General features: G+C 39.1%; 2 protein-coding genes and 1 long non-coding RNA gene across 9 annotated transcripts in view; 1 reads left to right on the top strand and 2 right to left on the bottom strand.

Annotated features, from left to right (window-relative positions):
• Positions 1-644: 644 nt before the first annotated feature.
• Positions 645-25,376, bottom strand: LOC116657448. The gene is made up of 3 exons (XR_004312519.1): positions 25,366-25,376; positions 21,983-21,985; positions 645-1,675 (listed from the first exon to the last, which is right to left on the bottom strand). It is a non-coding gene; the product is annotated as an uncharacterized LOC116657448 (long non-coding RNA).
• LOC116657446 lies at positions 5,452-12,540 on the bottom strand. Of its 2 annotated transcripts, XM_032459511.1 has the most exons (3): positions 12,024-12,540; positions 8,752-8,887; positions 5,452-6,273 (listed from the first exon to the last, which is right to left on the bottom strand). In XM_032459511.1, exons 1-3 carry the CDS (start codon positions 12,505-12,507, stop codon positions 6,222-6,224), a joined length of 672 nt encoding a protein of 223 aa, XP_032315402.1. In that variant the 5' UTR covers positions 12,508-12,540; the 3' UTR covers positions 5,452-6,221. The 2 variants fall into 2 exon arrangements, with proteins under 2 accessions (XP_032315402.1, XP_032315403.1); XM_032459512.1 differs by lacking the exon at positions 8,752-8,887.
• GTF2I (general transcription factor IIi) overlaps positions 12,592-26,980 on the top strand; it is a 93,879-nt gene continuing 79,490 nt past the window's right edge. For 3 of the 6 annotated variants that reach the window (XM_032459507.1, XM_032459506.1, XM_032459505.1), the window contains exon 1: positions 12,623-12,976. The gene's annotated coding sequence lies outside the window, so the exon portion shown is untranslated. Of the gene's footprint in view, positions 12,977-26,980 lie in introns of all 6 variants that reach the window. The other 3 variants (XM_032459502.1, XM_032459503.1, XM_032459504.1) reach the window with 3 other exon arrangements.

Below are 26,980 nucleotides of genomic sequence, written 5' to 3'. Positions count from 1 at the left end.
AACCAGCTACTGTTGCCCACTCCTCAGTCCCACTGTGACGGGATAGCAGCCTCTGTTCCAGGAGTAGATGGATTGGTGCCAGGATGGGCAGTAGGGATTTGGTCCTTCAAAAATTTGAGATTGTGCATTATGGCTGGTCTGGTAGTTCCCTAAGGGACTAGTGCAGATAAACCTTTCATGAAAAAAACTCTCAACAAAGGAGGACTAGAAGAAAACTTCCTAAACATGATAAAGACCATAAATGTAAAACCCACAGCAAACATCACACTGAGTGGTGAAAGACTGAAAACTTTTCCCCTGAGATCAGGAACAAAAGAAGGATGCTCAGTTTGGCCACTTCTATTCGACATAGTACCAGAAACTTTAGCCTGAGAAAGAGACAAGAAAAAGAAATGAAAAGCATCAAAATTGGATAGAAAGAAATAAAATTATCTCTGTTCACAGATGATATGTAGAAAGGCCTAAAGAATCCATTAAAAACATCATTAGAGCTAATAAATTTGCAGAATATAAAAATAAACACATAAAAATCAGTTTTATTTCTATGTACTATCAATGAACAATCTGAAAAGGAAATTAAGAAAACAATTCCGTTCACAAGAGTATCAAAAGAATAAAATACTTGGGAATACATGTAACCAAGGAGACAAAAGTTTTGTATACTGAAAACTTCAAAACATTGCTGAAAGATACTAAAGAAGACCTAAATAAAAAGAAGGATATCTCTAATTCACAGATTGGAAGATTTAATATTACTAAAATGACAGCAATACCCAAAGTGATATGCAGATTCAACTCAATCCCTATCAAAGTCCCAATGGAAATTCTTGCAGAAATACAAGGACCCATCCTAAAATTCATACGGAATATCAAGGGACCCTGAGTAATCTTGAAAAAGAAAGTTGGAGGACACACATTTCCCAACTTCAAAACTTCCTATGAAGCTACAGTAGTCAGAACAGTGTGGTACTGGCAGAAGGACAGACGTTTAGACCAACAGAATAGAACAGAAAGCCCAGAAGTAAACCCAAGGTTATTCAATAGGGAAAGGACAGTCTTTTTGACAAATGGTGCTGTGAAACTGGAAATTAAATGAATGTGCATGGGAATTTAAAAAAAAAATTTTCTCTGTGAAAAGGGGGAAAAAGGGAATAAAGTTAAAATGGCACAGTTGACACACACACAAAAAAACCACAGTGGGGGAGGGAGGTGGAGGAGGAGAATGAGGAGGGCGTCCCCATTGCAGCACCCGAGCCAGCAACCTGGGATGCTAGCATCTCTACCCCAGCGCAAGCTTCCTCCCAGGGTCACTGCCCTGTCCCACCTTGTGCTCCCCCAACTTCCTGGGAGGTGGATGGTGAGAAGTCAGATACCCAGGCTGGGGAGAGGAGGAACTGTGCTCGGGGAATGGGCCTGGGGTCAGACCATGCACAGGGTGTGACAGCTAAAGGCCCCCAGTGTCTCCCCCCGAGGGAGGGACTTGGGTGAGGAGTGTGGACACCAGAGGCCAGTGTTGGCTCCTCTTCCAGCATCAGGCGAGAGGCAGAACAGTCAGAGCCTCCTGGGCAAAGTACTTCACGTTCACGTCCTGGTCCTGAGTCAGCCTCTCTAGGATGGGCTTGGCCTTGCTCTGCAGTGTGCTCTTGTCCCGGATGAGCCCTGTCTTCTGTAGGGACTTGGTCACATTAAAGTGGACATTGGCGACTGGGTCCCCAGTCATACTCAGCACTGTGGGTAGCATGCGCTTGGTGGTGATGTCTTACCCTGCACTGCAGGCACAAATTAAGTCAAAATGGATCAGATGAAAATTTAAGAGCTAAAACTATGAAACTCTTTCAAGAAAACATAGGGGAATATCGTCATGACCTGGGATTTAGCAACAGTTTCTTAAGTAGATACCAAAAGCAATGGCAAATAAGCAAATAAATAGGTCAATGAGACTTTATCAAAATTAAAATTTTGTGCATCAAAGTACATGTTATTTCACTATTTAAGAAAGTGAGAAGACAACACAGGATGGGAAAAAATACTTGCAACTAATAAATCTGATAAGAGATTAATTATAACCAGAATATACCAAGAACTACTACAATACCTCAAGGACAAAAAGGACAACCCAACTGAAAAATGAACCAAGGACTCAATTTCTCCAGTGATTTAAAAATGGACGATAAGCCCATGACAAGTGCACAACTTCGTTTGCCGTGATGGAAATCCAAACCATAACAGCCACAACGAGATACCACTTCAAACCCACTAGGTTGGCTATTATTAAAACACTGGCAAGCACGCACATGCACACGTGCACGCGCCCACACACACACAAATCAAGGGGAAAATAACAAGTGGTTGTGAGGATGTGGAAAAATTGGAACCCTCACGTATTGCTGGTGGGAATGTGAAATGGTGCAGCCCCCATGGAAAACAGTTTGATGGTTCTTCAAGAAGTTCAGCATAGGATTTCCATATGACCCAACAATTCCATTTCTAGGTCTAGATCTAAAAGAAATGAAAACAGGGACTCAGACAGATACTTGGACATGAATGTTCATAGCAGCATTATTGACAATATCCAATAGGTGGAAACAACCCAACTGATAAACAGATAAATCAAACGTGGTGTATCTATACAACGGAATATACTCAGCCATAAAAAGGAATGAGTTTCTGATATATAGTACAACATGTAATCTTGAAAACACGCTAAATGCAATAAGCCAGGCACAAGAGGACAGATGTTGTATGATTCCATTTTTATGAGATATTTAGAATAGGCAAATTTTTGGAGACAGCAAGTAGAATAGAGGTTACCAGGAGCAGGAGGAGAGGGGAGAATGGGAGATATATCTTAATGGCTACAGTTTAAGAAAAAAAACTTTTATTGAAGTATAGATGGTTTACAGTGTTGTGTTAATTTCTGGTGTACAGTATAGTGATTCAATTATACGTATATATTCCTTTTCATATTCATTTTCATTATTGGCTATTACAGGGTACTGAATATAGTTCCCAGTGTATACAGTAGGACCTTGTTGTTTGGATAGTTTTTGGGGGATGACAAAATTTCTAGAAATAGTGGTGATGGTTACACAACATTGTGAATGCATGTAATACCATTGAGTTGTATACTTAAAAATGGTTAAAAGGGTAAATTTTATGTTATATATATTTCACTATAATAAAACAAAACCAAAAATCCATACCAAACTTAGACTTTCTTGTTATTTATAAAGATTGAAAGAGTATGTTATGGGGAGCCTGTAGTTCAGTGATAGAGCACATTTGGCATGCAAGAGGTCCAGGGTTCAATCCCCCTTACTTCCATCATCATCATCATCATCATCATCATCATCATCATCATCATCATCATCATCATCATCATCATCATCATCATCATCATAGATGAAACTAATTAACTCCCCCTCCGCAAAAAAAAAAAAAAAAGAAGAAGAAGAAGAAGAAAGAATGTTAAAGGGAAACCTTTTTCACTATTTAGGAAACAATGCTGACTCAACAGGACTCAGATGAACATTGAGAATAAGCAGGTTCAAGACTGAAGTATCAAACCAGGATACCTATTCACCTATTCCCAGTTTATACTGAGAAACAGAAATGTCCTATGGACCAAAGGGGCTTTTGTTCTAAGCTGCTTCTGTTCTGCCTGCAATCTATACGGAGAGGGAAAGCCCTGCCTAGACCGGGATTTCCCCGCTGCTTGGCAGCTGCCCAGGAGATGGGAGAGGTTGCGGCAGGATTCAGCAGTCTCAGCCCTTTCTCCCACCTCCTCGCCCAGGACCTAAGTACCTTAACGTTCCTTCGGCCGCCTGCTTCTGGGATTTCCAGAAATGCTCAGAAGCAGCATGCTCGGGGCCACTGATGAAACTGATAAGCCCGCGGGAAGGGCAGGACGACTTCCGCCCGCCTGGAAAACGGTGGCCCGGGGCTGCCAGGGAAGTGACGACCCTGCGGGGTCTGCCCTGCGAGCCCCCGGGAGGCGGCCGCACGCCCAGAGCGACCCCCGGGGCGCGAGCGCGACCCACCTAGACCCGCGGACCCGGAGGGAGAGCCTTCAAGGGACCGAGAAACGGAAAGCCCCACACAGGGAGAAGATGGAGGAGATAAAAAGAGAAATATCGAAATCTTGCTCTGGGGAGAATATGTCCATGCATCTCTGTCTCTCAGTCTCTCTGTCGCTGCGGGGGAGGCTTTTCTCACCATTGATTCGTAACACTGACGTTATGGGGGAAAAAATAGGTAACTTTGGCCGTGTAAAAATGAAACTTCAGTGTAACAATAACACACACACAATGTCACAGTCAAAGACAGACTGGGAAATGTTTAACAAGTTAAACAAAAGGAGAATTTCTTTCTCCTTAAAAGCACTCATACAAGAAAATAAGGATATTAAAAAAGAGTAAAGGACGCAAAGGACATGATTAATTTGCAGAAACATAAATGCAGATAGCTAATAAAAATATGCCCAACTTCATTCACAAGGTACACATAGAACTGCTTTAAAAAAATTACTTTCCATTGAAATTCGACAGGTGTGGAGGAAATGGGCATTTTCATACCCTGTATGTACAGTGGTGCAATCTTTCTGGAGGGCAAATTCACAATGTGTATCAAAATGTTAGGTGCACAGATCTCTCTCCCCCTCCTTTTTTTACATTTAAAAGGTCATTTAAAGTTTTTATTGTGGTAAGAACACTTTGAGATCTATGCTCTTAACAAAATGTTATGTGTACATTATTGTCGACTATACGTACAACATTGTACAGCAAAGCTCTAGAACCTACACATCTTGCTTAACAAAGTTCATGGATGTTGGTTAATAACTCCCCATTTGCCCTTTTCTCCAGCCTCTGACAACCACCATTCCACTCTTTGATTCTATGAGTCTGACTAGTTTACATACCTCATATTAGTGAAATCACAACGTATTTATCTTTCTGTGACTGACCTATTTCACTCAGCATAACTTTCTCAAGGTTCATTCCTGTTGTTGCATATCGCAGAATTTCCTTCTTTTTTAAGGCTGAATAGTCTTCCGTTATATATATATAATATATATATATATATATATTATATATATATCACATTTTTCTTTATCCATTTATCTGTCAATGAACGAGTTTAGGTTGTTTCCACACACTGATTACTGTGAATAGTGCTACAGTGAACATAGGCAGGTGCCCAGAACCTTTTATGTGATAATTTTGCTGCCAAGAATTTGCTTTACAAACATGCCAGGCAACAATATAGCAAATACCAAGAAACAACCTAAAAGTCCATCATTAAAGAATTACTTAGAAGAATATTCATAGTATGATCTCATTTCTATACATTTTTAAGTGATGTGTTTACACCAGTATAGGATTTTTTTTTTTTTTTTGGAAAGATAACTTTGATTAGAGGTATTAGAAGGCAAAGAGAGTTTCTCCCTCTTTTTATTTTTTATTTTATTTTTAATTGAAGTATAGTGGATTAACAATGTTGCATTAGTCTCTGATGTATAGCCTAGTGATTCAGTTATACAGATATATATATTCTTTTTCATTACAGTTTACTACAGGATATTGAATATAGTTTCCTGTGCTATACAGTAGGACCTTGTTGTTTATCCTCCCCCTTTCAAAAAAAAACAAACATATTCATGCTATTGTATTTTTTAAAATTCCATCCATCCTTTGACATTCATTGCAAATGCTACCTCCTCCATGAAAAAAATGCCTCCTTTATCGCCAGCCATCTCATAGAATCTCATGGCATTTAACTGCATGTACTGTGTGTTTGATTCATTTGTCCTATCAGCCTGGATGAGATGACTGTAGTGTACAAATAAATAGACAATAGTTAAAAATTCAGACTTGGACATTGGGTGATATAGATTAGAATCTGGGTTTTGCCAACTGTGTATCCTTGGCCAAGTAACTTAACCTTTCTGAGCCTTTTTAGCATATGAGGAGGTTCTAAGCACCTACCAAGGTGGGTAGTTGTCAGTTCAATGAGATAATCTGTTTTAAGTGTTGAACACAGCATGTGACTGGGAAGGAATGCTCAATACATGTCAGCCCTTGTTATACATTTCTGGAGGACAGTGACCTTCTCCTGGGCTTTCCAGAATTTAAGAGGTGCTCATATTCTTTCCTGTTGCTCACTCTGGGGTCAATCTGAGTTCATCTGGGATTGGACGACACAGTCTGCTGCAATGAATGAAGTCAAAGGCTCCAGGTACAACCCAGAGGCTGGCCAACCCCTCTCCTTAGATTCCTGGGGGAGAGAGAGAGACGATGATTAGCATATTTCCCACTGCTGGGAAAGCAGTTAAAAGTAGTATGTGACATACTGATGGTGGGCTAACTTCACACTGGAACAGCATCATTATTTTTGACTTCTTTTTCCCCTCCTCTAATCCATTGTTCAAAAATTCCCTTTATTCTTAGATGAAAACTTCCCCAATGTGTCTACCTTAATTATGACAAACACTGGGTCCAGAAGGGGGTTAAAAATGTTACTATGATTCACCAGAAAAAAGAAGAAAGGCTTGGTAAATGCAGAGTTAAGAATCAAGCACTTGGACATTAAGTTGATATTGGAAATAAAAAGAGAAAAGAGAAAGAACGGGGATATTTGTTTTCAGTATTAAATCCAGATTTTCCTTTTCTTGATTTTATGAATGATATGTTGCAAGGCTATTGGTTATGCATTTTATTTGGGAGTAACTTTTCTTGACTAGATGTTTTACTCAAGGTTTCTGAGTACTCTCCAATATTCTTGGCAGAGATGTATTCTGAAAGGATATGCTGCAGCAATATCAGTTATTTTATTATTTGTATAACCTGATCAGTCAGGTGTGATAACAAGTCCTCCTTTTAATCCAAAGATAAGTATTAGTATTTGTAAATATATTTTCTTAAATCTTTGGGTAAAAAGCATTTTTAAAATTCTTTAGTTAGAAAAGAAACATGAATAATTTGTTTATGAGACATTTTAAAATAATGTTTTGAATGCTAACTTGTACCATCTAGTATTTGTATAAGATTTAAGAGTTTATAAAGTATTTTCATTTATATATCATCTTGTTCCCCCAGATCCTTGAGGGAGGCAGAGAAATGTTAACTTACAGAGATTTGATGTTTTAAAAATTAAGTTGCACAACAATTACAGCAATATTAACATAATACTAAATAGAAGATAACATTCATCTCAATCCTGTTAAAACAACAAACAAAACTATTTCAATATTTCAACTTGTGTTACATGAATTAGATTTACTGCATAGGGCAGATGTTTGCCCAAAAGGCATAGCAAGAGCTGGAAGTTCTATTTAGATCACATCTACATTATTATTATGAATAAATCATGATTGGATTTAGTTTTTTTCCACCTTTGGAAGAGTTCTATAAAAGGTAATTCATCCAGGATTTGAAATATTCAAATTGTCCAAACAAAAAACTGTTCAAAACAGTGTTTTATAAACAGTTCAAAAAGCACCTTTGTTAACAACAGAGAAGTTATCTGTTAGAAGGTAGACAGCCACCCAGAAGCTAAAGATGTCATTCTGGCCCTACCCATGTGATCTGGACTGGGCAGCAAATCCTAACTGGGGACTCATAGCTAAAAGATCAAACTGCTATTTTACAGATGATATATATTTTACACCCCTTTATCTCTATATGCTGTACCATGTATATACTGTAAAGAAAATAAAATAATTGGACCCAGAAGTTATTGGGCCTGTGTCAAGAAGACTCATGGAAAAAGAGACCTGAATTTAGTGTTCATCAAAATACTAATGTATTTTGAAAAATGGGTGTGTAAAGAGTATCTCAGCTTTTGCTAGAGTTATGGTTTTGGGCAATCTAAAATATAAAACAGGTTCACAAAAAGATTAATTATTCAGTTTGGATTCCAAAGAGCTTCTTTTGAAAAAGAGCACGGAATAATCTCAACCACAGTGACCTTGACCAAGTGCATAGGTGAGGTTCTGTCAACATAGGTGGTTGGGGCTTCCTATGGGAGTGGGTCCCATGATAATGGAGAACGCAGACTCCTGATATCAAGTATTAAAAATCCAAGAAGGTTACTATTCTTCAGGACTGGTGAAGATATTCAAACTATACCACATCACTTGCTATTTAAGAGCAGTTAAAGGTGGGTGGGTATAGCTCAGTGGTAGAGTGCCTGCTTAGCATGCATGATGTCCTGTGTTCAATCCCAAGTACTTTCACTGAACATAAACAAATAATTACCTCCTCCCCTAAACATTTTTTTTAAATGAAAAGGTAAAAGCAGTTAACAAGGCTGTACGGGCTGCATCTATGCGAAGATGCATTTAAGTCGGTGGAAGAACGCACACTTGGTTTAGATCCATCTCTAGCCTGGCTGAGGCCCCTCTGACTTGGCTTTTGTCTCCCACAGTACAGTTGCCCCCCTTATCTGCGGTTTCGCTTTCCACAGTTTCAGTTACAGGCAGTCGGAAAATATCACAGCCATCCCTTGGTCTCCCAGAGGGATTGGTTCCAGGACCACCCCCCAACACCCCCCACCAAATGCCAAAATCTGCAGATGCGCAAGTCTGTTATGTACAATGGTGTAGTATTTGCATACAACCTACACACATCCTCCCTCCCACATACTTTTGTATACTTTTAATCATCTTTATATTATTTATAACACCTAATACAATGTAAATGCTATGTAAATAGTTGTAAATACCATGTAAATACTATGTAAATAGTTGCCTACCCTGAGCCAGCAAATTCAAGTTTTGCTTTTTGAAAGTTCCTGGCATTTTTTTGTTTGTTTGTTTTAGAATAGTTTCCATCCACAGTTTGTTGAATCCACAGAGGCAGCTGCGGAACCCGCGGATACTGAGGGCCGACTGCAAATGGAAAATTCCAGAAATAAACAATTCATAAGTTTTAAATTTCACGCCTACCCGCTCCCGTCTTGCCTGGGATGTGAATCATCCCTTTGTCCAGCATATCCTGCCCAGTAGTCACTTAGTAGCTGTCTGGGTTATCAGATCAACTGCTGTGGTATCACAGTGCTTGTGCTCAAATAACCCTTCTTTTACTTAATAATGGCCCCAAAGCGCAAGAGTAGTGATGCTGGCCGATCCAATATGCCAAAGAGAAGCCGTAAAGTGCTTCCTTTAATTGAAAAAGTGAAAGTTCTTGACTTAGTAAGGAAAGAAAAAAAATCCTATGCTGAGGTTGCTAAGATCTACGGTAAGAACGAATCTTCTATCCGTGAAATTGTGAAGAAGGAAAAAGAAATTCGTGCTAGTTTTGCTGTAGCGCCTCAAACTGCAAAAGTTACAGCCACGGTGCGTGATAAGTGCATAGTTAAGATGGAAGAGGTTTTAAATTTGTGGCTGGAAGACATGAACAGAAAACACGTTCCTATTGACAGCAACGTGTTGCGTCAGAAAGCACTGAGCCTGTATGAAGACTTCAGCCAGGGATCCCCTGAAACCAGTGACACTAAGCCATTTACTGCGAGTAAGGGATGGTTACACAGATTCAGGAATAGGTTTGGACTGAAAAATATAAAAATTACTGGAAAAGCTGCGTCTACTAAGGAAGAAGCTGTAGCTGCATATCCAGCGGAGTTGTTGATGAAGGAGAAAGGATATTATCTGAAGCAAGTCTTCAACTGTGATGAAACTGGGCTCTTCTGGAAGAAGATGCCCCATAGAACCTACATTCATAAAAGTGCAAAGGAGGCATCAAGGCATAAAACACGGAAGGACAGACTAACTCTGGTGCTACCTGGCATCTCATGTCATCCCAAGAAGGGTGAGTACAGTGCAATAAGATATTTTGAGAAAGAGAGAGACCACATTCACCTTTTATTGCAGTATATAGTTAAAATTATTATTTTATTAGTTATTATTCATCTCTTACTGTGCCTAATTTATAAATTAAACTTTATCACAGGTATATGTGTGTAAGAAAAAATATAGTTTATGTGGGGTTCTGTACTATCTTTGGTTTCAGGCATCCACTGGGGGTCTTGCAGTGTAACCTCCATCGATGAGGGACTACTGTATGCAGTAGAATGGAGTGTCATGTTATTTGGATACTTGTCTGCAGGACTACATACACTAGGTCAAACATTAAAAAGACATATAAGTATTTGATATAATTGGAAATAATGTGCAAGATTCTGCCAGCTGTCAGCCTCTGTGCACTTACAAGTTAAGTAAGTTATGAGCCAAGAGCTGAGAATCTGCTCTCCTGCAATTTCAGTCTTGGCACAGGCACCTCGTTATGTTGAATATGATTCTAAACAAAGTTGAGTGTGATTTAAACAAAGGAGGATTCTGTACAAAATCATCCCTAAATACAAATCAATGATTTTTTTTTTCATTTGTTGCTCAGTCCAAGAAACAGCAGTTTGATCCTGTGTTAGAAAAAAACTGGCTGTGCTGAGATGGTATCCAAAGTGGCTTGTGGGGGTATAGCTTAGTGGTAGAGCACCTGACTGCAAAGTGGCTTCTGACAATGGTCACATTTAATGTAGCATCTGTACCAATGAGATGAGGGAGAAATTGGCCAATGAATAGCAACAAGTGAACCAGTAACAGCCAACGTGGTGAGCAGGCCTTGGGAAAGACTGAAAATGCATGATATTTATGACTCTAAGACATGAATTTGAGAGTTACACCTGTCAGTAGCTGTGCCCTGAGAAAACAGCTTGGGCTCTACAAACTGTTCACAACACATACCCTTCCACACACTGTTCATTGTCCCCAAAGGGTCAGCTTTTTATCCAGAGGCAATTCCAAGTCAGCTAAAGTTTTAAGAACTGCTTCAACCTCAAGGAAGCTGGAGTTGTTCATGAAGCAGCAGCAAAATTTCACACTGAGCTGTTAAATTCATAAAAAAAAGGAAGGGACTATCTCCCAAGTAAGTTTTTAACGACAAGGGTAATCTTGACTAAACGAACTTTTGCCTTGCTAACTCACTTTGTTAACATCCTTTCAAGGCTACTCCACGTCTCCACCGCACCCGGTGCATCCTCCCTTTACTGTCCTCAACCTCCCAGTCTTCCAAGAAATCATTCAGGACTCCAGTCCCTCCATACAACACACTGATGCTCACAGCAGCTGGCTATTTGCCGCTTGTAAGCTGGCTGCTCTTACCAGCTGAGTTGTAGGCTTCTCAAGAGTTAATGTTTGTTCCTGAATATGTCAATTGTACTCGGTGTTGGGAAGACGCTATTTAATGAAATATTCCAAAATGCTAATGAAATGTGAGAGCAAAAAGATAATTGTTCTTATGAAAAAAGAATGCTGTGGAGAGACGTGACAAAGGAGAGTCAAAATCTAATTAGGCGAGGACAAAATGACGGTAAAAGATTGCAGGGGCAATCGGAAAAATGCCGAAGTCTTCAGTAATCAGATTGCTTAGGAGGGATCTTTAAATTCCCCATCTATTTTTTAAAAATCCAACATGGAAATTCTAGACGAGGCTTTATGGGTGCGGTCTACGGAAGAAAGAAGATGGGGAACGCCAATCTGCGAACCCAAATTCAAAGGGATGGTTTTGGACCTACATCAAAAGACTAGCTGCTCGGAAAGTTTTCTAGCCAGCGACAAAGGCTGGAAAAAGCGCCGTGGTCGCCACCTACCGAGGAGGTGGGGGGGAGGGGGAGGGTGGCCGGCATGGCCCGAATCTCTGGTGGGTAGAAACATCACAAAAATCCTTCGATTTTGTGCTTTACATAAACATCTAAAATCCCTGGGCTGTCTCCTAACTTGGGTGAATAGTAAAGTCTCACCATTTTCGAAATTCACGACCTAATGAAAGTTGAGATGCAAAAAATTACCAGGGGGATGGGGCTGGAGCAAAATGGCTTAGCGGTTGACAAGAACAAAACAGGCTGCAAATCACGTTTTCTGTTCTCCTCCATGGCTTTTCCTCCTTAACTTTCCTTCTAAACGTTGAGTGAGAGAGCAAAGCTTGGGGGTGGGGGGGTTAAGTAAAAACAGAAGGGTGCCCTTTCCTCACCCGTCCAAAGTTGGGGTAACAATTTCTTTTGGCCGCGTTTGAGGCAAACTTTCAAAACTAACAGGAGTTCTTTGTGTCCCGGAGGGTGGTGCAGGGCGGAGGAAGTCCCTTGGCAGAGCATGGAAGGCAGCAGGCCGGCCGGGGCCTCCCCGGCCTTTGCAGTGTCCCGGCCTCTCAATTTCCAGGGAATCTCGGGTGCAGAGGTGAGCGCGAGCCTTGGACGGAGGCTGAGGCCGGGGGGAGCGCGGCAGGGAGCAGGCAGGAGCTCCGCCTGCCCAGGCTTTTCGTCCCTGCGCCCCGGCTCCCCTCCCCCACTCGAGCGGCCGCGCAGGCCCCAGGTGCAGCCATGTTCTCGCTCCCACCACCCGCGCCTCCATTGACAGTCCTTGCCCGAGAGGGCCGGGCGCCGCGCTCGCCGCGTCCTCCGGCTCGGGGCTCGCCGGCGCGAGGCTTCCTGGGAGTAGTAGTCCAGCGCCCTCACCATCGCGTTGGTGGGGACAAATCAAAGACTACAAGTCCCGCTGGGCGGCGCTGAGGTTGCGCACGCGCAGCGCGCCTTCGAGGAACAAAAAAAAAAAAAAAAAAAAAAGAGGAGGAGGAGGAGGGTGAGAGAGAAGCTCGGAGAGCAGAGAAAAGGGGCCACCGTTCGCCCCCCCGCTTCCCCGCACGCGCTCTCTAGCCGTGGCCGCCCGCTTGCCGCGATTACCCCGGCCTCTCCCTCGGCCCCCTGTGAGCGGATCTAAGCGCTGAGCGAGGCCCTTCCAGGGCGGCCATGCGGCGGTGACAGGAGCTCGGCCGAGACGCTCGGGCCCCTCGCCCTCTCACCTCCTGCCCGCTCGCCAGCTTGCCTCAGCCCGAGGCTGCTCCGCCGCGGCCGCAGTTCGCGCGCGGCCCACACTCGCTTCCCTTCGGCACCCCCGGCCCCGGCGCTACCTGGAGGCCGCTGCACTCGGGTGAGTCCCTGTCGCCTCATCCCCGCCCCCCCGCCCCGATTGCCATCGCGAGCAGGGCTTTTATTTGAGACTCTCTCTCTCTCCGGAGCCTGCACAGACAGGGGTCTGGGGACGGTCGGCGGTCATGCGGGGGCCCACCGGCCCCCCCACCGCGGCCGGCCGGCGTTGGGGGTGGGGCAGGAGCAGACGCGGTCGCGGGGGACGACAGTTGCACGCGCGCGCCTGAGTGCGTGGGGGAGGGGCGCGCGCCCCCTGGCGCGGCGTTGGGGGGGCCCTCACGCGTGAGGCCCGCGCGCGAGCGAGCCTGCGGGCTGCGCATGCCCGGCCGCTGATTGGCCCGCTCGGGCGGTGCGGGTGCGCGCGCGGTGCCAGGCCCGAGCCGTGGGGTCGCGCTCGGCCTGGTGTCTCCGGGGCTCGTGCGCCCGGGCAGCAGACGCGGGGGATTGGCCGGCGGGCGGCGGGGGCGGTGCCGCGCTGCCTGGTAACTGCGGCCGGCGGGCGGGCGGGCCGGCCGGCCGCGGAGCACCGCCCCTGCCTCTGCCCCTGCGCGCCCCTGCCCGCGCCCAGGTGGAGCTCGGAGTGGGCTTTGTCCCGGGCCGCCCGGCGCGCCTACCCCGCGGGGCCTGCTCTTTGGGGGAAATAAACACAATGGCCGGAAGGAAAACCTCAGCCTGCAGGCCATGAAAATAAACCGTCTGGATTCGGCCAGCACCCAGACGGGGGTTCAGGGGAAGAAGACAAAAAGACTGCCTTCTTTCGTCTCCCTCCCCCTGCACTTGTGCTTGTTTTGCGTTTTGATAAAGCGAGGTTTTTTTTTTTTTTTTAAATGTTAACGGTTTTGCTCTAATTTGAGTTTGAGAGTTGTTTAGAAGTCGGATCCTGTTGGAGTAGTGCTCACTCCTCGGAATGCGGGTCTCTGGGCCCAATGTTCAGCTCCTTGTGTTCAGCTTTGCTACAGACAATAGCTTGATGAGGGCCACTGTGCATAAAAGTAGTCTCTGGGTGTTCAGGAAACAAAAATGGAAGTTAGTTTGCAAATGAGGGTGGGCGTTAAGAGTTCCCTGAGGAGGCCGGGTCTTTTTCCCCTTGCTAAGCCCTAGGATTTGGAATGACTGATATTATTTCTTACTGTGTGCTTTGGCTTTTCCCGTTTTCCAGTCTGTTGCCTCGCACTTTGTGGTTTCGCCTGCTTCTTGGGATCACACCTGTAGGCTGGAATGACTTTTTCTTCTCTTCAGGCTATGAAACTCCTTGCTCATATGCAATCACTTGTTTAAAGCCTTCTCTTTTAATGTTGGTCAGAATCTGTCGTTTCTTCTTTAAAACATCCTGGTCAACTTGTTTGCCCCTCCTAGAAGGGCATCTTTATTTTCTGTTGGAGTTTGTTTGGTTCTGCCTTGTGTACACGTGTCTGGCCTAGTCACCAGGCATTAAACTCCTGGCGGAGTAGGAATTAAACCTTTTTTCGCCTTTGTCTTTCTCCCCCTTCCAGTCTACGACCGTCAAAGTGCATTGTGTATGTTAGTAACAGCAGCTCACGCTTGAATAATGTTTATGGGCCTCGCATCGCTCTTGAGCACTTAACGTATGTTTTTTCTATTTAATATTCATAATAACCCCGTAATTCCATTCTGTAGATGAGGAGGAAGCCTAGAGAAGCTGGGTAATTACCTCTTGGTTACCCAGCAAGTAAACCTTGACTCCAAGAATTGAACATAGGCAATATGACTCTTAAGCCTTAAGCCAGTGGTTCTCCAAACCCAAGCTAGCATCAGCGTCCCCTGGAGGGCTTGTTAAAACACAGTTGCTGGGCCCTAACCCAGATTTTCAGATTCTGCTGGACTGGGATGGGCTGGAGAATTTGCATTTCTAACTAGTTCCCAGGTGGTGATGGTGGTGCTGCTGCTTCTCCTCCTCTAAGGACAGACACTTTGAAAACCATTCACGAAGGTACAAAATTAAGTTGTGAGAGGGATTTATTCTAGATGCTTGCTTCTCACTGCTTTAAAACTAGATCTTAAAGAATCAAAAGTAATTTGGACTGCTTACTGTAGATTGCTTGGAAAAATGATTGAGTTAAGAGTTTTTGTTAGCCACGATTACAAAATTAAAAACTAGAAGTGTAATAAGTCTCTAGTTTAAAAAAGGAGCCATGGATTTAAGCATAGAATACAGTTAGAAATCTAAATAATCTTGGCTTTTTTCTCCACTCTTATTCATTTATTCTGGTACAGGCATTTATTTCCTTCCACAGATGCCTAAAGCATCCTGTCAACACTGCAAAGTCTAAAGTCTGGGACTCGGAAGGGCTGATAGGGCCTGGGCTTGGAACTAAGGTAGGTTGGGCCGGGTCGGGGCAGGCAAAGCAGCTGGAGCTCCCCAACTCCCGCCTGCCCCCAGTTCCATGCACCAACAATTTGGCTAACTTTTGAGAATATGACTATAAAGACTTTGTCATTGAAATGTAGGCTTTTGGGTTCTTTTTCTTGGGCCACAAATCTTGGTGAGATTTTTAGTTTTTTTAGTACAATGGATTTCTCTATGGGGAAAGTAAGTAATCTCAAATGAAGTAGGAGGAGTGGGATTACAGTTCTGTTGTATCACTTTTTTGATGATCCATAGATTGATGGTGTGTTCAAAACATCAAATACATCGATGGTGCGTTCAAAACATAAAATATAAAAGACAAGGTCCCTCGTCCATGTCGTTATTGTAGAAAGGAGCAGTAAAGAAAACACTGAAAAATTACTAAACACTTAACCTTTTCTGTTACAACTGCTGACTCGCTAATTGTGCTGCATTCCACCTGGTTCAGTTCTCCCATGGTTTCATTCTTCGTTGAAAACATGAATTTTTAAAATACTGCAATCCTCTTCATAACTGCTGTGGTATAATTAACATGAAATTGTCTTAACCTCTGGCTTAAACAGATGCTGATCAGGTAGTTTTTATGTATGTCTAAGGGAAAGCATTTTTTGAAGAGTTGTTTAAGGAGTAATAATTTGAGAATGGTATTTCACTTTTCTGAAATGCATTAGAAACAATCTACATGAAAGATAATTGCCCAGAATTTTATTAATAGCAGTCTACTGAAGGTCATTGGTACCATTTTTCTTCAGAAGTTGTGGAGGTTTATTTGGGTTAAGCTTATGCATTGTTACTAACTGAAAGAAAGTAGGAAATGCAGTTAATCACTTGTTCATTATGATTGTAGAGTTGAGATTCCCTATGAATCATTGGGCTTAAATGGCAGCATAGTAAAATGAAGAATAATATTCGGTTGACCAATGTGTAGCGAGGCTACCTGCCCTTAGAAGTAAAACTAAGAATTAGTATTTTAGAGGATTTATGTATACTGGGGAAAAATTATGTGGATAAATCAGAAATTCTGAAGGTATTATCTTGATATTCTTCATTTTCATTCTTTCTTTTGCATTTTCCTTCTTTCTTGTCTGTCCTTCACTGGGACTGTCACTGATGCAGTTTTCCTTTCTTCCTCTTTGTTCTTACAGTATTTGTCTCTGTATTCCATGCCTGTTTCTGGCACTACTACTTTTTCTCACTTAGCCTAGTGGGAAAGTAAGAGAAAGTTCCATATAGCCAGGGATTGTCAGAGTTGATGGAGGATTGACTCCTGTTCCTTGGTTGTAACTTGATTAAAAAGCAGAAAGAATTTTAAAGAATTTATTTAAAAAGTGTAACTTGAGAGGCAACATGAGTTTATAATTGTGAGACAGGGAGTGTGGCTTAATGGGTATAGGCATGGGTTCAGAAGTCAGACTGCCTAGATTCAAATCCTAACCCTTGCCACTTCCTGGTTGTGTTTCCTTGCACAATTCACTTCACATATTTGTGTCTCAATTTCCCTTTTTTAAAAAATGGGGATGATAATAGTAGAACCTGTTTCTTTGGGGGGGGCATGAATATAGCTCAGTGGTAAAGCACATGCTTAGCCTGCAGGAGGTCCTGGGCTCAATCCCTGGTACCTCCATTAAAATAAATAAAAGAACATGTTTCTCTTTTAGTGTTGTTGTAAAGATTGAATGAATTGAAATGTAATAGAGAAATTGAATTTTCTAAGGAAATAGAATTTTTACCAGTAATACAGACTGCAAGGTTAATCTCCACAAACTCTGAGGAGCATAAATTTTGTGAGGGCAAGGACTTGTTCTTTTGGCATTTTTCCCCTGGTGACTTACAATGTTTTGTCTTTGTAGTATGGTGAAGGAAATAATGTTGTGTGTTGTTTTTCATCTCTTAAAGTACTATATGTGATGTATTCTGGTACAGTTGCAGAAGGCAGAGAGTAGTGAAGTGTTTCACCTTGTTTGGGATGTCTGGTTAAAGTGAACCCTGGTTAGTAGACAACCTGTGAATTTCTATAATGGAGAGTAATGTCATCCTTATAAACAGTGAATTTATAATTGAAAAATAGCCCTTTGGAACTGGTTACCCAACACATAAATTCATTCCACCTATTTTTTATCTTTGTCATTATACAAGTTTTAGAGGTAGTACCTTCTTTCCCCACTGGGGATGTTGGTGTATTTGAGATAGAAACTAGCAGGGGAGTTGAAGGGTAATTGCAATTTCTTTGCTTTTATAGGGTAATTAAAGGATGTAAGTAAAGCTTAGCTATCTTACGTGTGGTCAGGTCCCACTCACTTAAGTGTTTTTACTAGAAGTTGACAGTTTGATGAAACCTGAGAAAACTTTGCCTATATATTGTTTATTATGGAGAATTTGCTGTATTTAGAGAAAGTTCTCAGTATTGACTATAACATAAATGTGAATAGAGTTTTGTCTAGATTGGGTTGTCAGATCAAAATTGGCTTAAAGAAAATGAGGTATTGGACCTGAACTACAATTAAGAAGTGTTCTTGGCTTCACACTGTAAAACATGTAGTTACATTACTTTATTGAATTGATAATTTGACAAAGGAGGATGGTAGATAGTATGTAAATACTCTACCCACTTTATATGTGAGGAAAGAGCAGAGAAATTGACCCTAGTACTGGAATTAGCTTGAAAATTGACTAAAGGGGTACAAGGAGATCTATTAGCTTCACATTTTCCTTCTTTCTTTTTTTTTTTGTCATTTTAAACATTTTTAAGCCTTTTAAATTCAGTGGCTTTAATTACATTCACAGTGTTGTACAACTATCATCACTCTTTATAAAACCTTTCTCATTAGCCCAAATAGAAACCTGTTAAGTGATAACTTCCCACTCCTCCTTCTCCTTAGTGCCCAGTAATCTCCAATTTATTTTCTGTCTCTATGAATTTGCTTGTTTTAGACATTTCGTGCAAGTGGAATCATACTATATTTGTCCTTTTTTGTCTGGCTATTTCACTTAGAATAATAGTTTCAAGGTTTGTCTATATTGTAGCATGTGTCAGAATTTCATTCCTTTATGACTGAATAATATTGTATAGTATGATCTACCACATTTCATCTTCCTTTCACCTGCTGATGAATATTTAGATACTTTCTACCTTTGGGGCATTACAGTATTACAACTATGAACTTTGGTGTACAAATACTTTGAGTCCCTGTTTTCAAATTTTTTTGTGTATATACTTAGGAGTGGAATTGCTGGGTCATTGATTTTTCTTTTTATCACTTTCCTTGGGGCAGAGTTTAGATGATCTGAACAAATCTCTCAGTAGCATAGAAAATCCATGTAAGATGAGTTTGTCCCTTTGTGAAGAATTTCTGTCAGCCATTTCCACTATGAACACTTCTTTCAGGTGGTTCCTTACAGTGATTTAAAAAAAATTGTGGTTATATATACATAACACAATACTTAGCATTTTAACCATTTTTAAGTGCACAGTTTGTATAGTGACATTGTTGAGCAACCATCACACCATCCCTCTCTTAGGACTTTTTCATCTTCCTGAACTAAAATTGCTGTTAAACAATTATCCCCATTCCTTCTTCCCTGCAGCCTCTGGCACCCACCATTCTACTTTCTGTCTCTGTGGATTTGGCTGTTTAGGTACCTCATACAAGTGGAATCATTTGGACAGTATTTATCCTTTTGTGACTCATTTATTTCAGATAGCGTAATGTCCTCAAGGTTCATCCGTGTTGTAGGATGTGTAAGAATTTCTTTCCCTTTTAATCCTTACAGTGATTTTTGAAGGTTTTGTTTTTAGAGTATAGTTTGTTTATATAGTATTTGTTTTTATAGCAAAGAAAATAATTTTTTAAAGCATTATATGACTATTATGATATAACTGTAGAAGTGGAGAGTAGTGAAGAGTTTGATCCTATTTAGGGTATTTGGTTAAGCTGAGCCCTGATTAGACAGAGCCTGTGAAGATTTCTGATTGCATAGATTCCATGCTTTTGAAAACTGATGTGTTTTGATTCTATTTGCGTATACCATCTCTAGAGATCATAGTATTTTTTATTATAAGTTGAGATTATCTTCTGATTATGTGTTTTTGTCATGTTTGCTTCTGTAATGCTTTTAGAGTAATTTTTTCTTTGGGTATGTTGTAAAACAGTGGGGTAAGTCACTTTATCTAACTGAATATTCACTTTTTGAGTCTTCTTATTTCATAATTTTTTCCTTCATTTGTAGTCTTACCTGTAGGAAAAACAGTTTTCTTTATAATAACAAAATGAGTGTTTGAGCTATTGTTCACTATTCGTTGTATTTTAAGCTTTGGGAAAGAAGGGATCCTTTGTTGCAGTTGAAACAGTACTCATTTATCCACTTACCCAACATATTGAAGGCCTTCTGGGTGGGTTAGGTATTGTGTAAGGCCCTCAGAACACAGCTCCTAGAACACAATGGTTAGGTATTGTGTGAGGCCCTCAGAACACAGCTCCTAGAACACAATCTGTTTCTAGAAAAATACTGGTATGGGCAAATTCTGTGTGTTGAGAGCTTCAGGATGAAAATTCAGTTCAGTTTGTATATTCAGTCTGGTTTACTTTTTTCAGTATTTGGAGCAAGATGACTTTGTAACTTAAATTGTAAAACATACTCTTTGAGGAGTAGATTTGATAGAAGCAAATTTTGTGTGTGTGTGTGTGCGCGCGCAAACCTTCATTCTTGCAGATGTGTGCTAAAGGTACACATACTGTATTTCAAAGCAGTGATTTGTTATTTACCTTAAATTTACACAATGTTATATGTCAATTATATCTCCAAAAAGCTGGGGAAAATAAATAGAAATTAATGGAGGAAAAAAGTAGTGATTTATTTCAACAATTTTCTTAATTTTTGTGCCCCATCAGTAAATAGGTTATTTTATTCAACTTTGTTAATTGAAGTAATTAGGAAATTTCCATTTATCAGACTTGGATTTGGAGAGTTTATAAGTAGATAAATAGGAACATACATATATGTACTTTTTAAGTAACTATTTTAATGGAATTTAAAATTAAATGCTTTATTTATTGAATGCTTGTGTTTAAGCACTCTTTCAGGAATTTAATAGATTCTGATGGCAACCTTGTGAGGTAAATACACCTATTATTGTGATTTTCTGGGCTAGTATATTTGTGATATAAAGAATTCCATGATAACACTATTGATTATGGGAGCTAGAACTTGAATTCAGAACTTTGGCCTGATTCCTAAGCTGCCGTTCATAATAGCTTTGCTCTGTTGCCTGCTGTGAACAATACATTAAAAAAAAATTGATGGACTTTTAAATCACAGTTACTTGATTTTCATTTCCTCTTCTAGTTCATACAAAGTGAAAAAGAACAGGTGAGCCAGCTTTTCAAGTACCAAATGTTTTTTAAACTTGAAGTAAGGTCTAAGGGATGCATTCTTTGTGTATTGGCAGAGAAAGCTGCTGCCTTTTAAAAATCTGGATTATCAGTTTTAAAGTATAATTTACACATTTGTGAAAAAATTTAAAACTGTAGTGCTAAGAAAAGTTGTAGGTCTTCCTGAGTAGGTGTTTGTTTTTCAAGGACACTGTTTTGGCTACTGTGAAACTCAGTATTGAACTTGTGAGGTACCAGTTGGGTGGATCCTCTTTCACTGGCTTAATTTTATCATTTTGCCATTCTTCTCTTCACCTGGCTTTTTAAAAAAGATAAAATTTGACTTTTTGTTAGCATTATCTCAACATTTTTTTGGAAATGGGGTGGAGAGGGTATAAAGTTTTACGTATAACAAACACAGTTGAAGATTATTTCAAATTTTAATCTTACAAATGTATTTTGTTGCTTCTTGAGTGGTCACTTGGTTTTTACTGATAAAATTACCAGCTTTATTTCAGGAGATAGAAATTAAGAATTTAGTATCTTAAAATTAAGCATATCCTGCTATAAAAACTTAAAACCCTTGACTAATCAATCTTGATCAAAGATTTGTCTTACGGACTTCTAATTTTACTTCTAAGCACTTGCTGTTATGTGTAATTTCTAAAAATAATGGAAGTTAAAACAATTTAAAAGGGTCTTTCTGGCTCTATTTCTCTTGTTTGCTGGAGTATATATGTTAAATGTATATGTTAACGTTAATACGAACTGTGATAATTCATATTCTGTTATTAAGTATTTGTAAAAATGGAACCTCTGAATGAAACACCAACTTAATTTATTCTCTTTGGAAAATAACTATTAAGCCTATGGAGATAAGCTCTTAAAGATGTGAATTAAAATATTCTGCATTAATAGGCAAGGGATAAGGAAATTTTGGGAGCTACAGGTCCTAGACTAGTCTCTGGTGAACTGATCTTATCCAAAATGTTATGCCCACTTCTGGGACATTGCCTGGACAAACTAGAGAATATCGTGAGAATGGTGCTGCTGAGGAATGTTTTTGGAAATCATGTTACTAATACGGCACAGGACAAACTGGAGATGCTTAGTTTGGGGAAGAGAATTGTGAGGCACGATAGATTGAAAAGGCTCTTTTGTAGAAGAAGGCTCTTCTAGGAGCCAGCTGTGGCAGAGACAGATTTAGATTTATCATAAAGACTAATGTTAAACTAGTCCAGTAATTGCAAATTGGTACTTTAAAAGTAACAAGCTTTCTGTTGGAGTACATATCAAAAGTAGGGGGCAGGGGAGGGGGAGGCTAGGCAAGATTACCAATGATAATATCTAGTAACAATTTTTTAGAGCTTATTGTGAGTTTAATATTCTAAACACCACCTACATTAATACATTTAATCCTCAACAGCAATACTGTGTCCTAAAGTAGGCACTGTTGGGATTCTCATTTTAAAGTTGAGGTTTTGAGATGCCAACCAATCTTAAAAAAATATAGTGAGGGATAGTTTTAATATAGACCTAGGCAGTCACATTTGGAGCCCATGCTCTTAAATACATGTGCTAATTTCTTTCACGTTCTGGTTTTAACATTTTTAATATAAAAAATGATATTAACTGAGAAATTGAGTAGCATTGTCTTTATTAATTTTACTTAGCTATTAATGAAAAAGATAGCTACACAGTTGCAAAATCAGGTAAAATTACCTGGGGTAAAATTACAATGTCTACATTTGAGCCAGTGATCTACAGTTTGATAGCATTCAGTATTCTAGTATTGGGGGGAAAATTAGCCAAGAGTCTAGTATTCATTCTTGAATTCAGCCAGTGTGTCATGAGTGGTGACTGTGTGCAGAGCACTGTGTTGGTGCTGGCTGGAAGGACCCTCCCCGAGTCCTCCCAGCTCACAGATTTACAGTCAATAACAAATACAGTATTATCAAAATTAAAGGATTAATTAACCATTGATTTATCATTAAAAGATTAATTTACCCTGATTTACCATTGATTGATAGCTATAGAGAGGTCTCTAGATAAAATAGTGTGCTTTAAAAGTACGCTTTTGACATGAAATTCCAATCACTCCTTCCTTAAAATACAAGAAGCAAGAAAAGCTTTTACTTAGTTGATAGGGACAAATTTTAATCAGTAAATTTACTATGTAATGTCATTTGTTCTCCCAATTCTAATATTCCACCTGTGACAGCAAAAGACTTAACACCTTTGAAATAAGGCAAAAGTAGGAGAAATTTTAATTAGCTTAGCACATGTATGTATTAAATGTTTTAAAAAATACTTTGAAACACCTTTAAACCTAACAAAATAGTTACAAGAAGAGCAAACAAAAATTTCCCACATATATCCTCCACCCAGAAACTCCATTCAAGTTTTCCCAAACTCTATAGCAAAAAAGTCTAATCCATACTTTTCACCCAATTGTCCAGTCTCTCTAATATACTTCACTTAAAAAAAAAAACTGGTGCATTTTATTTAAATCCAGAATATATGCAATATGACTGCTACAACAAGTGCAGTTTTTAAAAAATATTTTTTAAAAATTGAAGTATAAATTTATAGTGTATTGGTTTCTGATGTACAGCATAGTGATTCAGTTACACATATATTCTTTTTCATTACAGGTTGCTACAAGCCATTGAATGTAGTTCCCTGCGCTATACAGTAGAATAATATACTTCACTTTTTAGAACAGTTCCTCAGTGTTTGATCTTCATGCCTTTGACCTTTTTGAAGGTTACAGGGCAGTCATTTAATAAAATAACTCGCAACTTGGGCTTGTCCAGTACATTTTGGGCAGGAATATGTTCTTACTGTGTTTTCTTTGGTGAGCATGACGTTTGTCCCGTGACAAGTGCTACTTTGATTACTTGGTTAAGATGCCATGTTTTTGTTAAACTGAATACAATTAAGTAAAAAAGTCATGTTTTCCTTTGTTAATAAATATTTTGTGTGGCAGTACTATGGGATAATGAAAATATCTCTTGTCTTTTTAGCATTGCAGAATCCTATTTTTTTTCTCTTGAGGCTGCGGATTTTAAAAATTTTTTAGGGATGAAGTTTAGTGCTTGGACTTAAATCTCATTACAGTTGTTATCTAAGTCCTTGAAAACTTGGTATTTTCTGAAATTTAAATATTGTGAGAAGAGGAATTTGAAAAATGTTAAGAATTGGTTGTATTTTATAGTGTATGGTGTGGTTTGAAAGAACTTGGGGAATTAAGAACAATTAGATACAGATTAGATTCTGTTTAATTATTTCTTTGATCTTGGGCAATTTAGATTGTTTTTCCAAGTTATCAGCTGTTCTTATGTTAAATAAAGGTCTGCAGTGTAAAATGTGCCTGGCACATGTCACCCTTTTATAATAAACATCTAAGACACTAAGTTACTTTCTTGGGATTATGCAGAAAATGAATTAATGGGGTCAATGGATTACCTTGAATACATTTTCTATAGAAACTGCTAACTGGACACAACTAAAACAAATGGTAGTATGTTGAAAAAAATCTTAAAGTATTTATAAATTCTGTGTTCACAGTCCAAACTGATTTTTACTAAATGTATACTGACATTTTGAAATAAGTAAGTTTCCTCTCTTAAAAAACAGATTCTTTAGCTTCAGTGTTTATTAATTGTAGGTAGAAAATGGGGATACTCAGATCAGATTCAGAGGTAAAAAGATTTAGACAACCTAAAAGATTACCAGAATGTAAGAATACATGATAACTTAAAGTAATTTTAATGGGACTGAATCTTGTTTAGGACAAAGTCAGCTGATTCATCTATTAAATCTTTTCCATTTATTTTGGACACCGCCTTATGATAGTATGTAAAATCTTAGATGATGAATTTTAACTTTTTCTTAGTATTCATCGTTTTGAAGAAATACTTTTATGAAATAGGAATTTTTTTTTTAAAGTTTGAGCTCTCACTTTACTTTCTTTCTTGGAACTAAGTGATACTTTATATCTCACTAAAGATGTTTCTGTTAGTGTGTGTGTATATATATATATATATATATATATATACACACACATATATAACTATAATAGTGCCTTTAGTTATTCATCTTGTTGAAATTTGGCTTTAGTGGTTGTTAATAATTAGTGTAAATAATGATTAGCTGTAAATAATAGTAGTTGGTAAATGTGAGTTTTAACCAACCTCATATAGAAAAATAACCTGAGACTAGATCTCAAAGAATGGAGATGAGGAAGAAGACACCCCCGTCCCAATACTGGTGTGGAGAAAGCGTTCACAGCACAGGAAAGCCATACTGCATATTTTTTTGAGTGGAGGTCAAAAACTTAAATTTGGGTGGAAGATTTTCCTGTTTAAAGTACTCCCTCTTTTAAAAAAAAAAAGAAAAAACTTGGCTTTTAAATCTGTTGAATAATTGTAGAATTGAATACCATTACCTGTCCTAAATACTATCAGTAGTCTTCCCTGGCCAATATCCTAGTGGTAAAAATTTTAGCTAATATTGAACATTTTCTCAGTTTTAATTGATCTAAGTATCTGAGGATTCAGTGGTGATGGCTCTAGTACAAAACATTGTGTTAGGAAAGTAATTGATTTGTGCAGTCTTGAAGTGTATTTCACCATACTTAAGTAAATGTACAGGGTAGATCTTAGTTGCTTTATTATAAGGAAAAGTAACAGATAACCTAAGCTGTTTGTAGAAAACTGAAAATAAAATTTTGAGAAGAAAAAAAATTGTGGGCCTGGTACCTTGATCAATTGAAATTCATTTCCTCCTTGTTGAACATGAGTCTTGGATTTTACTGAGATAAACTGTTGCTTAAACAACTCTCATGTCTGCTTATCATTGTTAACAGGGATATACATGCCTAACCCTGTCCGCAGTGTTTTAAGTTATGTGTTCATCTAGCCAGTTGGTCTGTAACCCATTCATGTTTTTTTCTTTGAACAATTATCCTTTATTTTTTCATAAAATGTTGCTGATGTTGCTATGTACTCTTCAGTGTCCACCATAATACTTGCTTTTTGGACAAAAAGGAGATTATACTTTTGCTTTAGTTTGCTAATGAGTGGCAGTTAGTTTACTGCCTCATAAAGATTGACTAGTAGTACTGTTCTAATCACTGTATAATTATTTACCTTGGGCTCTTTTTTTCTTAACCTGCCTTTCTTTGATTATAATTGTGCATGAAAGATGTATTTTGGAGTTTAGAGATACCATTCGAGTCCCTTGTTATAAAATTAACTGTCTATGTGACTATCAAGGCAGCTGATCTTTCTGGGTTGGGTTTCTCATTTATGACGTAATAGAACAAAGAGGTTGCGCTAAATATCTTGAATTTTCCTTTTGATCTAAGATTGTATGTTGTAAGGTTGAAATGAAAAAAATGTTTGTTGAAAATAACAATATACAGCAACACAAAAAAGAAGTAAGACATAAATATAATTGAAAAAAAAGCAAGATCAGTGTTATGGTACTTCCCCTGCCCTCACCACTTACCAGCCTGACCTGAAGCTTAATTCAAAGTAGAAACATGTTGGAAATTCAGTACCATTTTAGAGATCAGCATAATCAGAAATATTGAGAACTTTAGTTTTTTTGTTAGGGTGATGATGCCCTGTGTGAAAATCTTTAAGTGCTCTCTTTGACGCACTATAAAATCTCATTTTATTATTTTGCTGTTGAGCATTAATGGCAAGAATCAATGAGATAAAAGCAAAAGTGTGGCTAAATAAAAACATTTATTTGAAATTAATTATTGGCTTATTTTGAAGTAGAACAGTTCACAATTAAGGACATAGATAAACCTAATCCTGGAAATGGATCTCCAACTAGAAACACAAGAAGATTTTAAAGAATGGTTGGAGTCTGTTTTCAGAGACATAAAAGAAGGTATCACATCTATTAAACAATAGCTGACCAAGATAAAAAGATGAAACAACAACAGGGCAATTAAGTTCATCTTTTAAACTCATAAAAGAGAATTAAAATCAAATCAGGGAAACAAAAGATGAAATCAGAAAACATCTAGAATTGAAGAATTAAGGAAACTGAAAAAATGGGAAAGAAGAGTGGACTCGGGTAGCTGTTATTTTCTGTGTCCTGTGTACTTTACCAACGCAACCTTTTTCTCCTGACAACAGTGTCCTGCTTTGTCTTTTGAGTAACTTCTGAGTAACTGCTTACCTTTCTATTCCATGTAGTTCTAGCTAGACTGCTAATCACAGTGAGTGTATTCCAGATAATCTTGTTC

The sequence above is a fragment of the Camelus ferus genome, chromosome 18 (assembly GCF_009834535.1).
Source record: "Camelus ferus isolate YT-003-E chromosome 18, BCGSAC_Cfer_1.0, whole genome shotgun sequence".
In the NCBI taxonomy this organism is placed as follows: domain Eukaryota; kingdom Metazoa; phylum Chordata; class Mammalia; order Artiodactyla; family Camelidae; genus Camelus; species Camelus ferus.
This window is presented reverse-complemented; position numbering and strand designations above follow the sequence as displayed.

What these genes read in the sequence shown, in the direction of transcription:
- LOC116657446 (XM_032459511.1), bottom strand. Translation starts at nt 12,507, where the DNA reads ATGGTGAGGGCGCTGGACTACTACTCCCAGGAAGCCTCGCGCCGGCGA. An exon ending in GTTACCCCAACTTTGGACGG is followed by an intron (nt 8,888 to 12,023) that starts GTGAGGAAAGGG and finishes TTCCATTTGCAG; the next exon opens with TCGGCCCTCAGTATCCGCGG. An exon ending in CTTGAATTTGCTGGCTCAGG is followed by an intron (nt 6,274 to 8,751) that starts GTAGGCAACTAT and finishes TCTCTCCCCCAG; the next exon opens with GAATCTAAGGAGAGGGGTTG.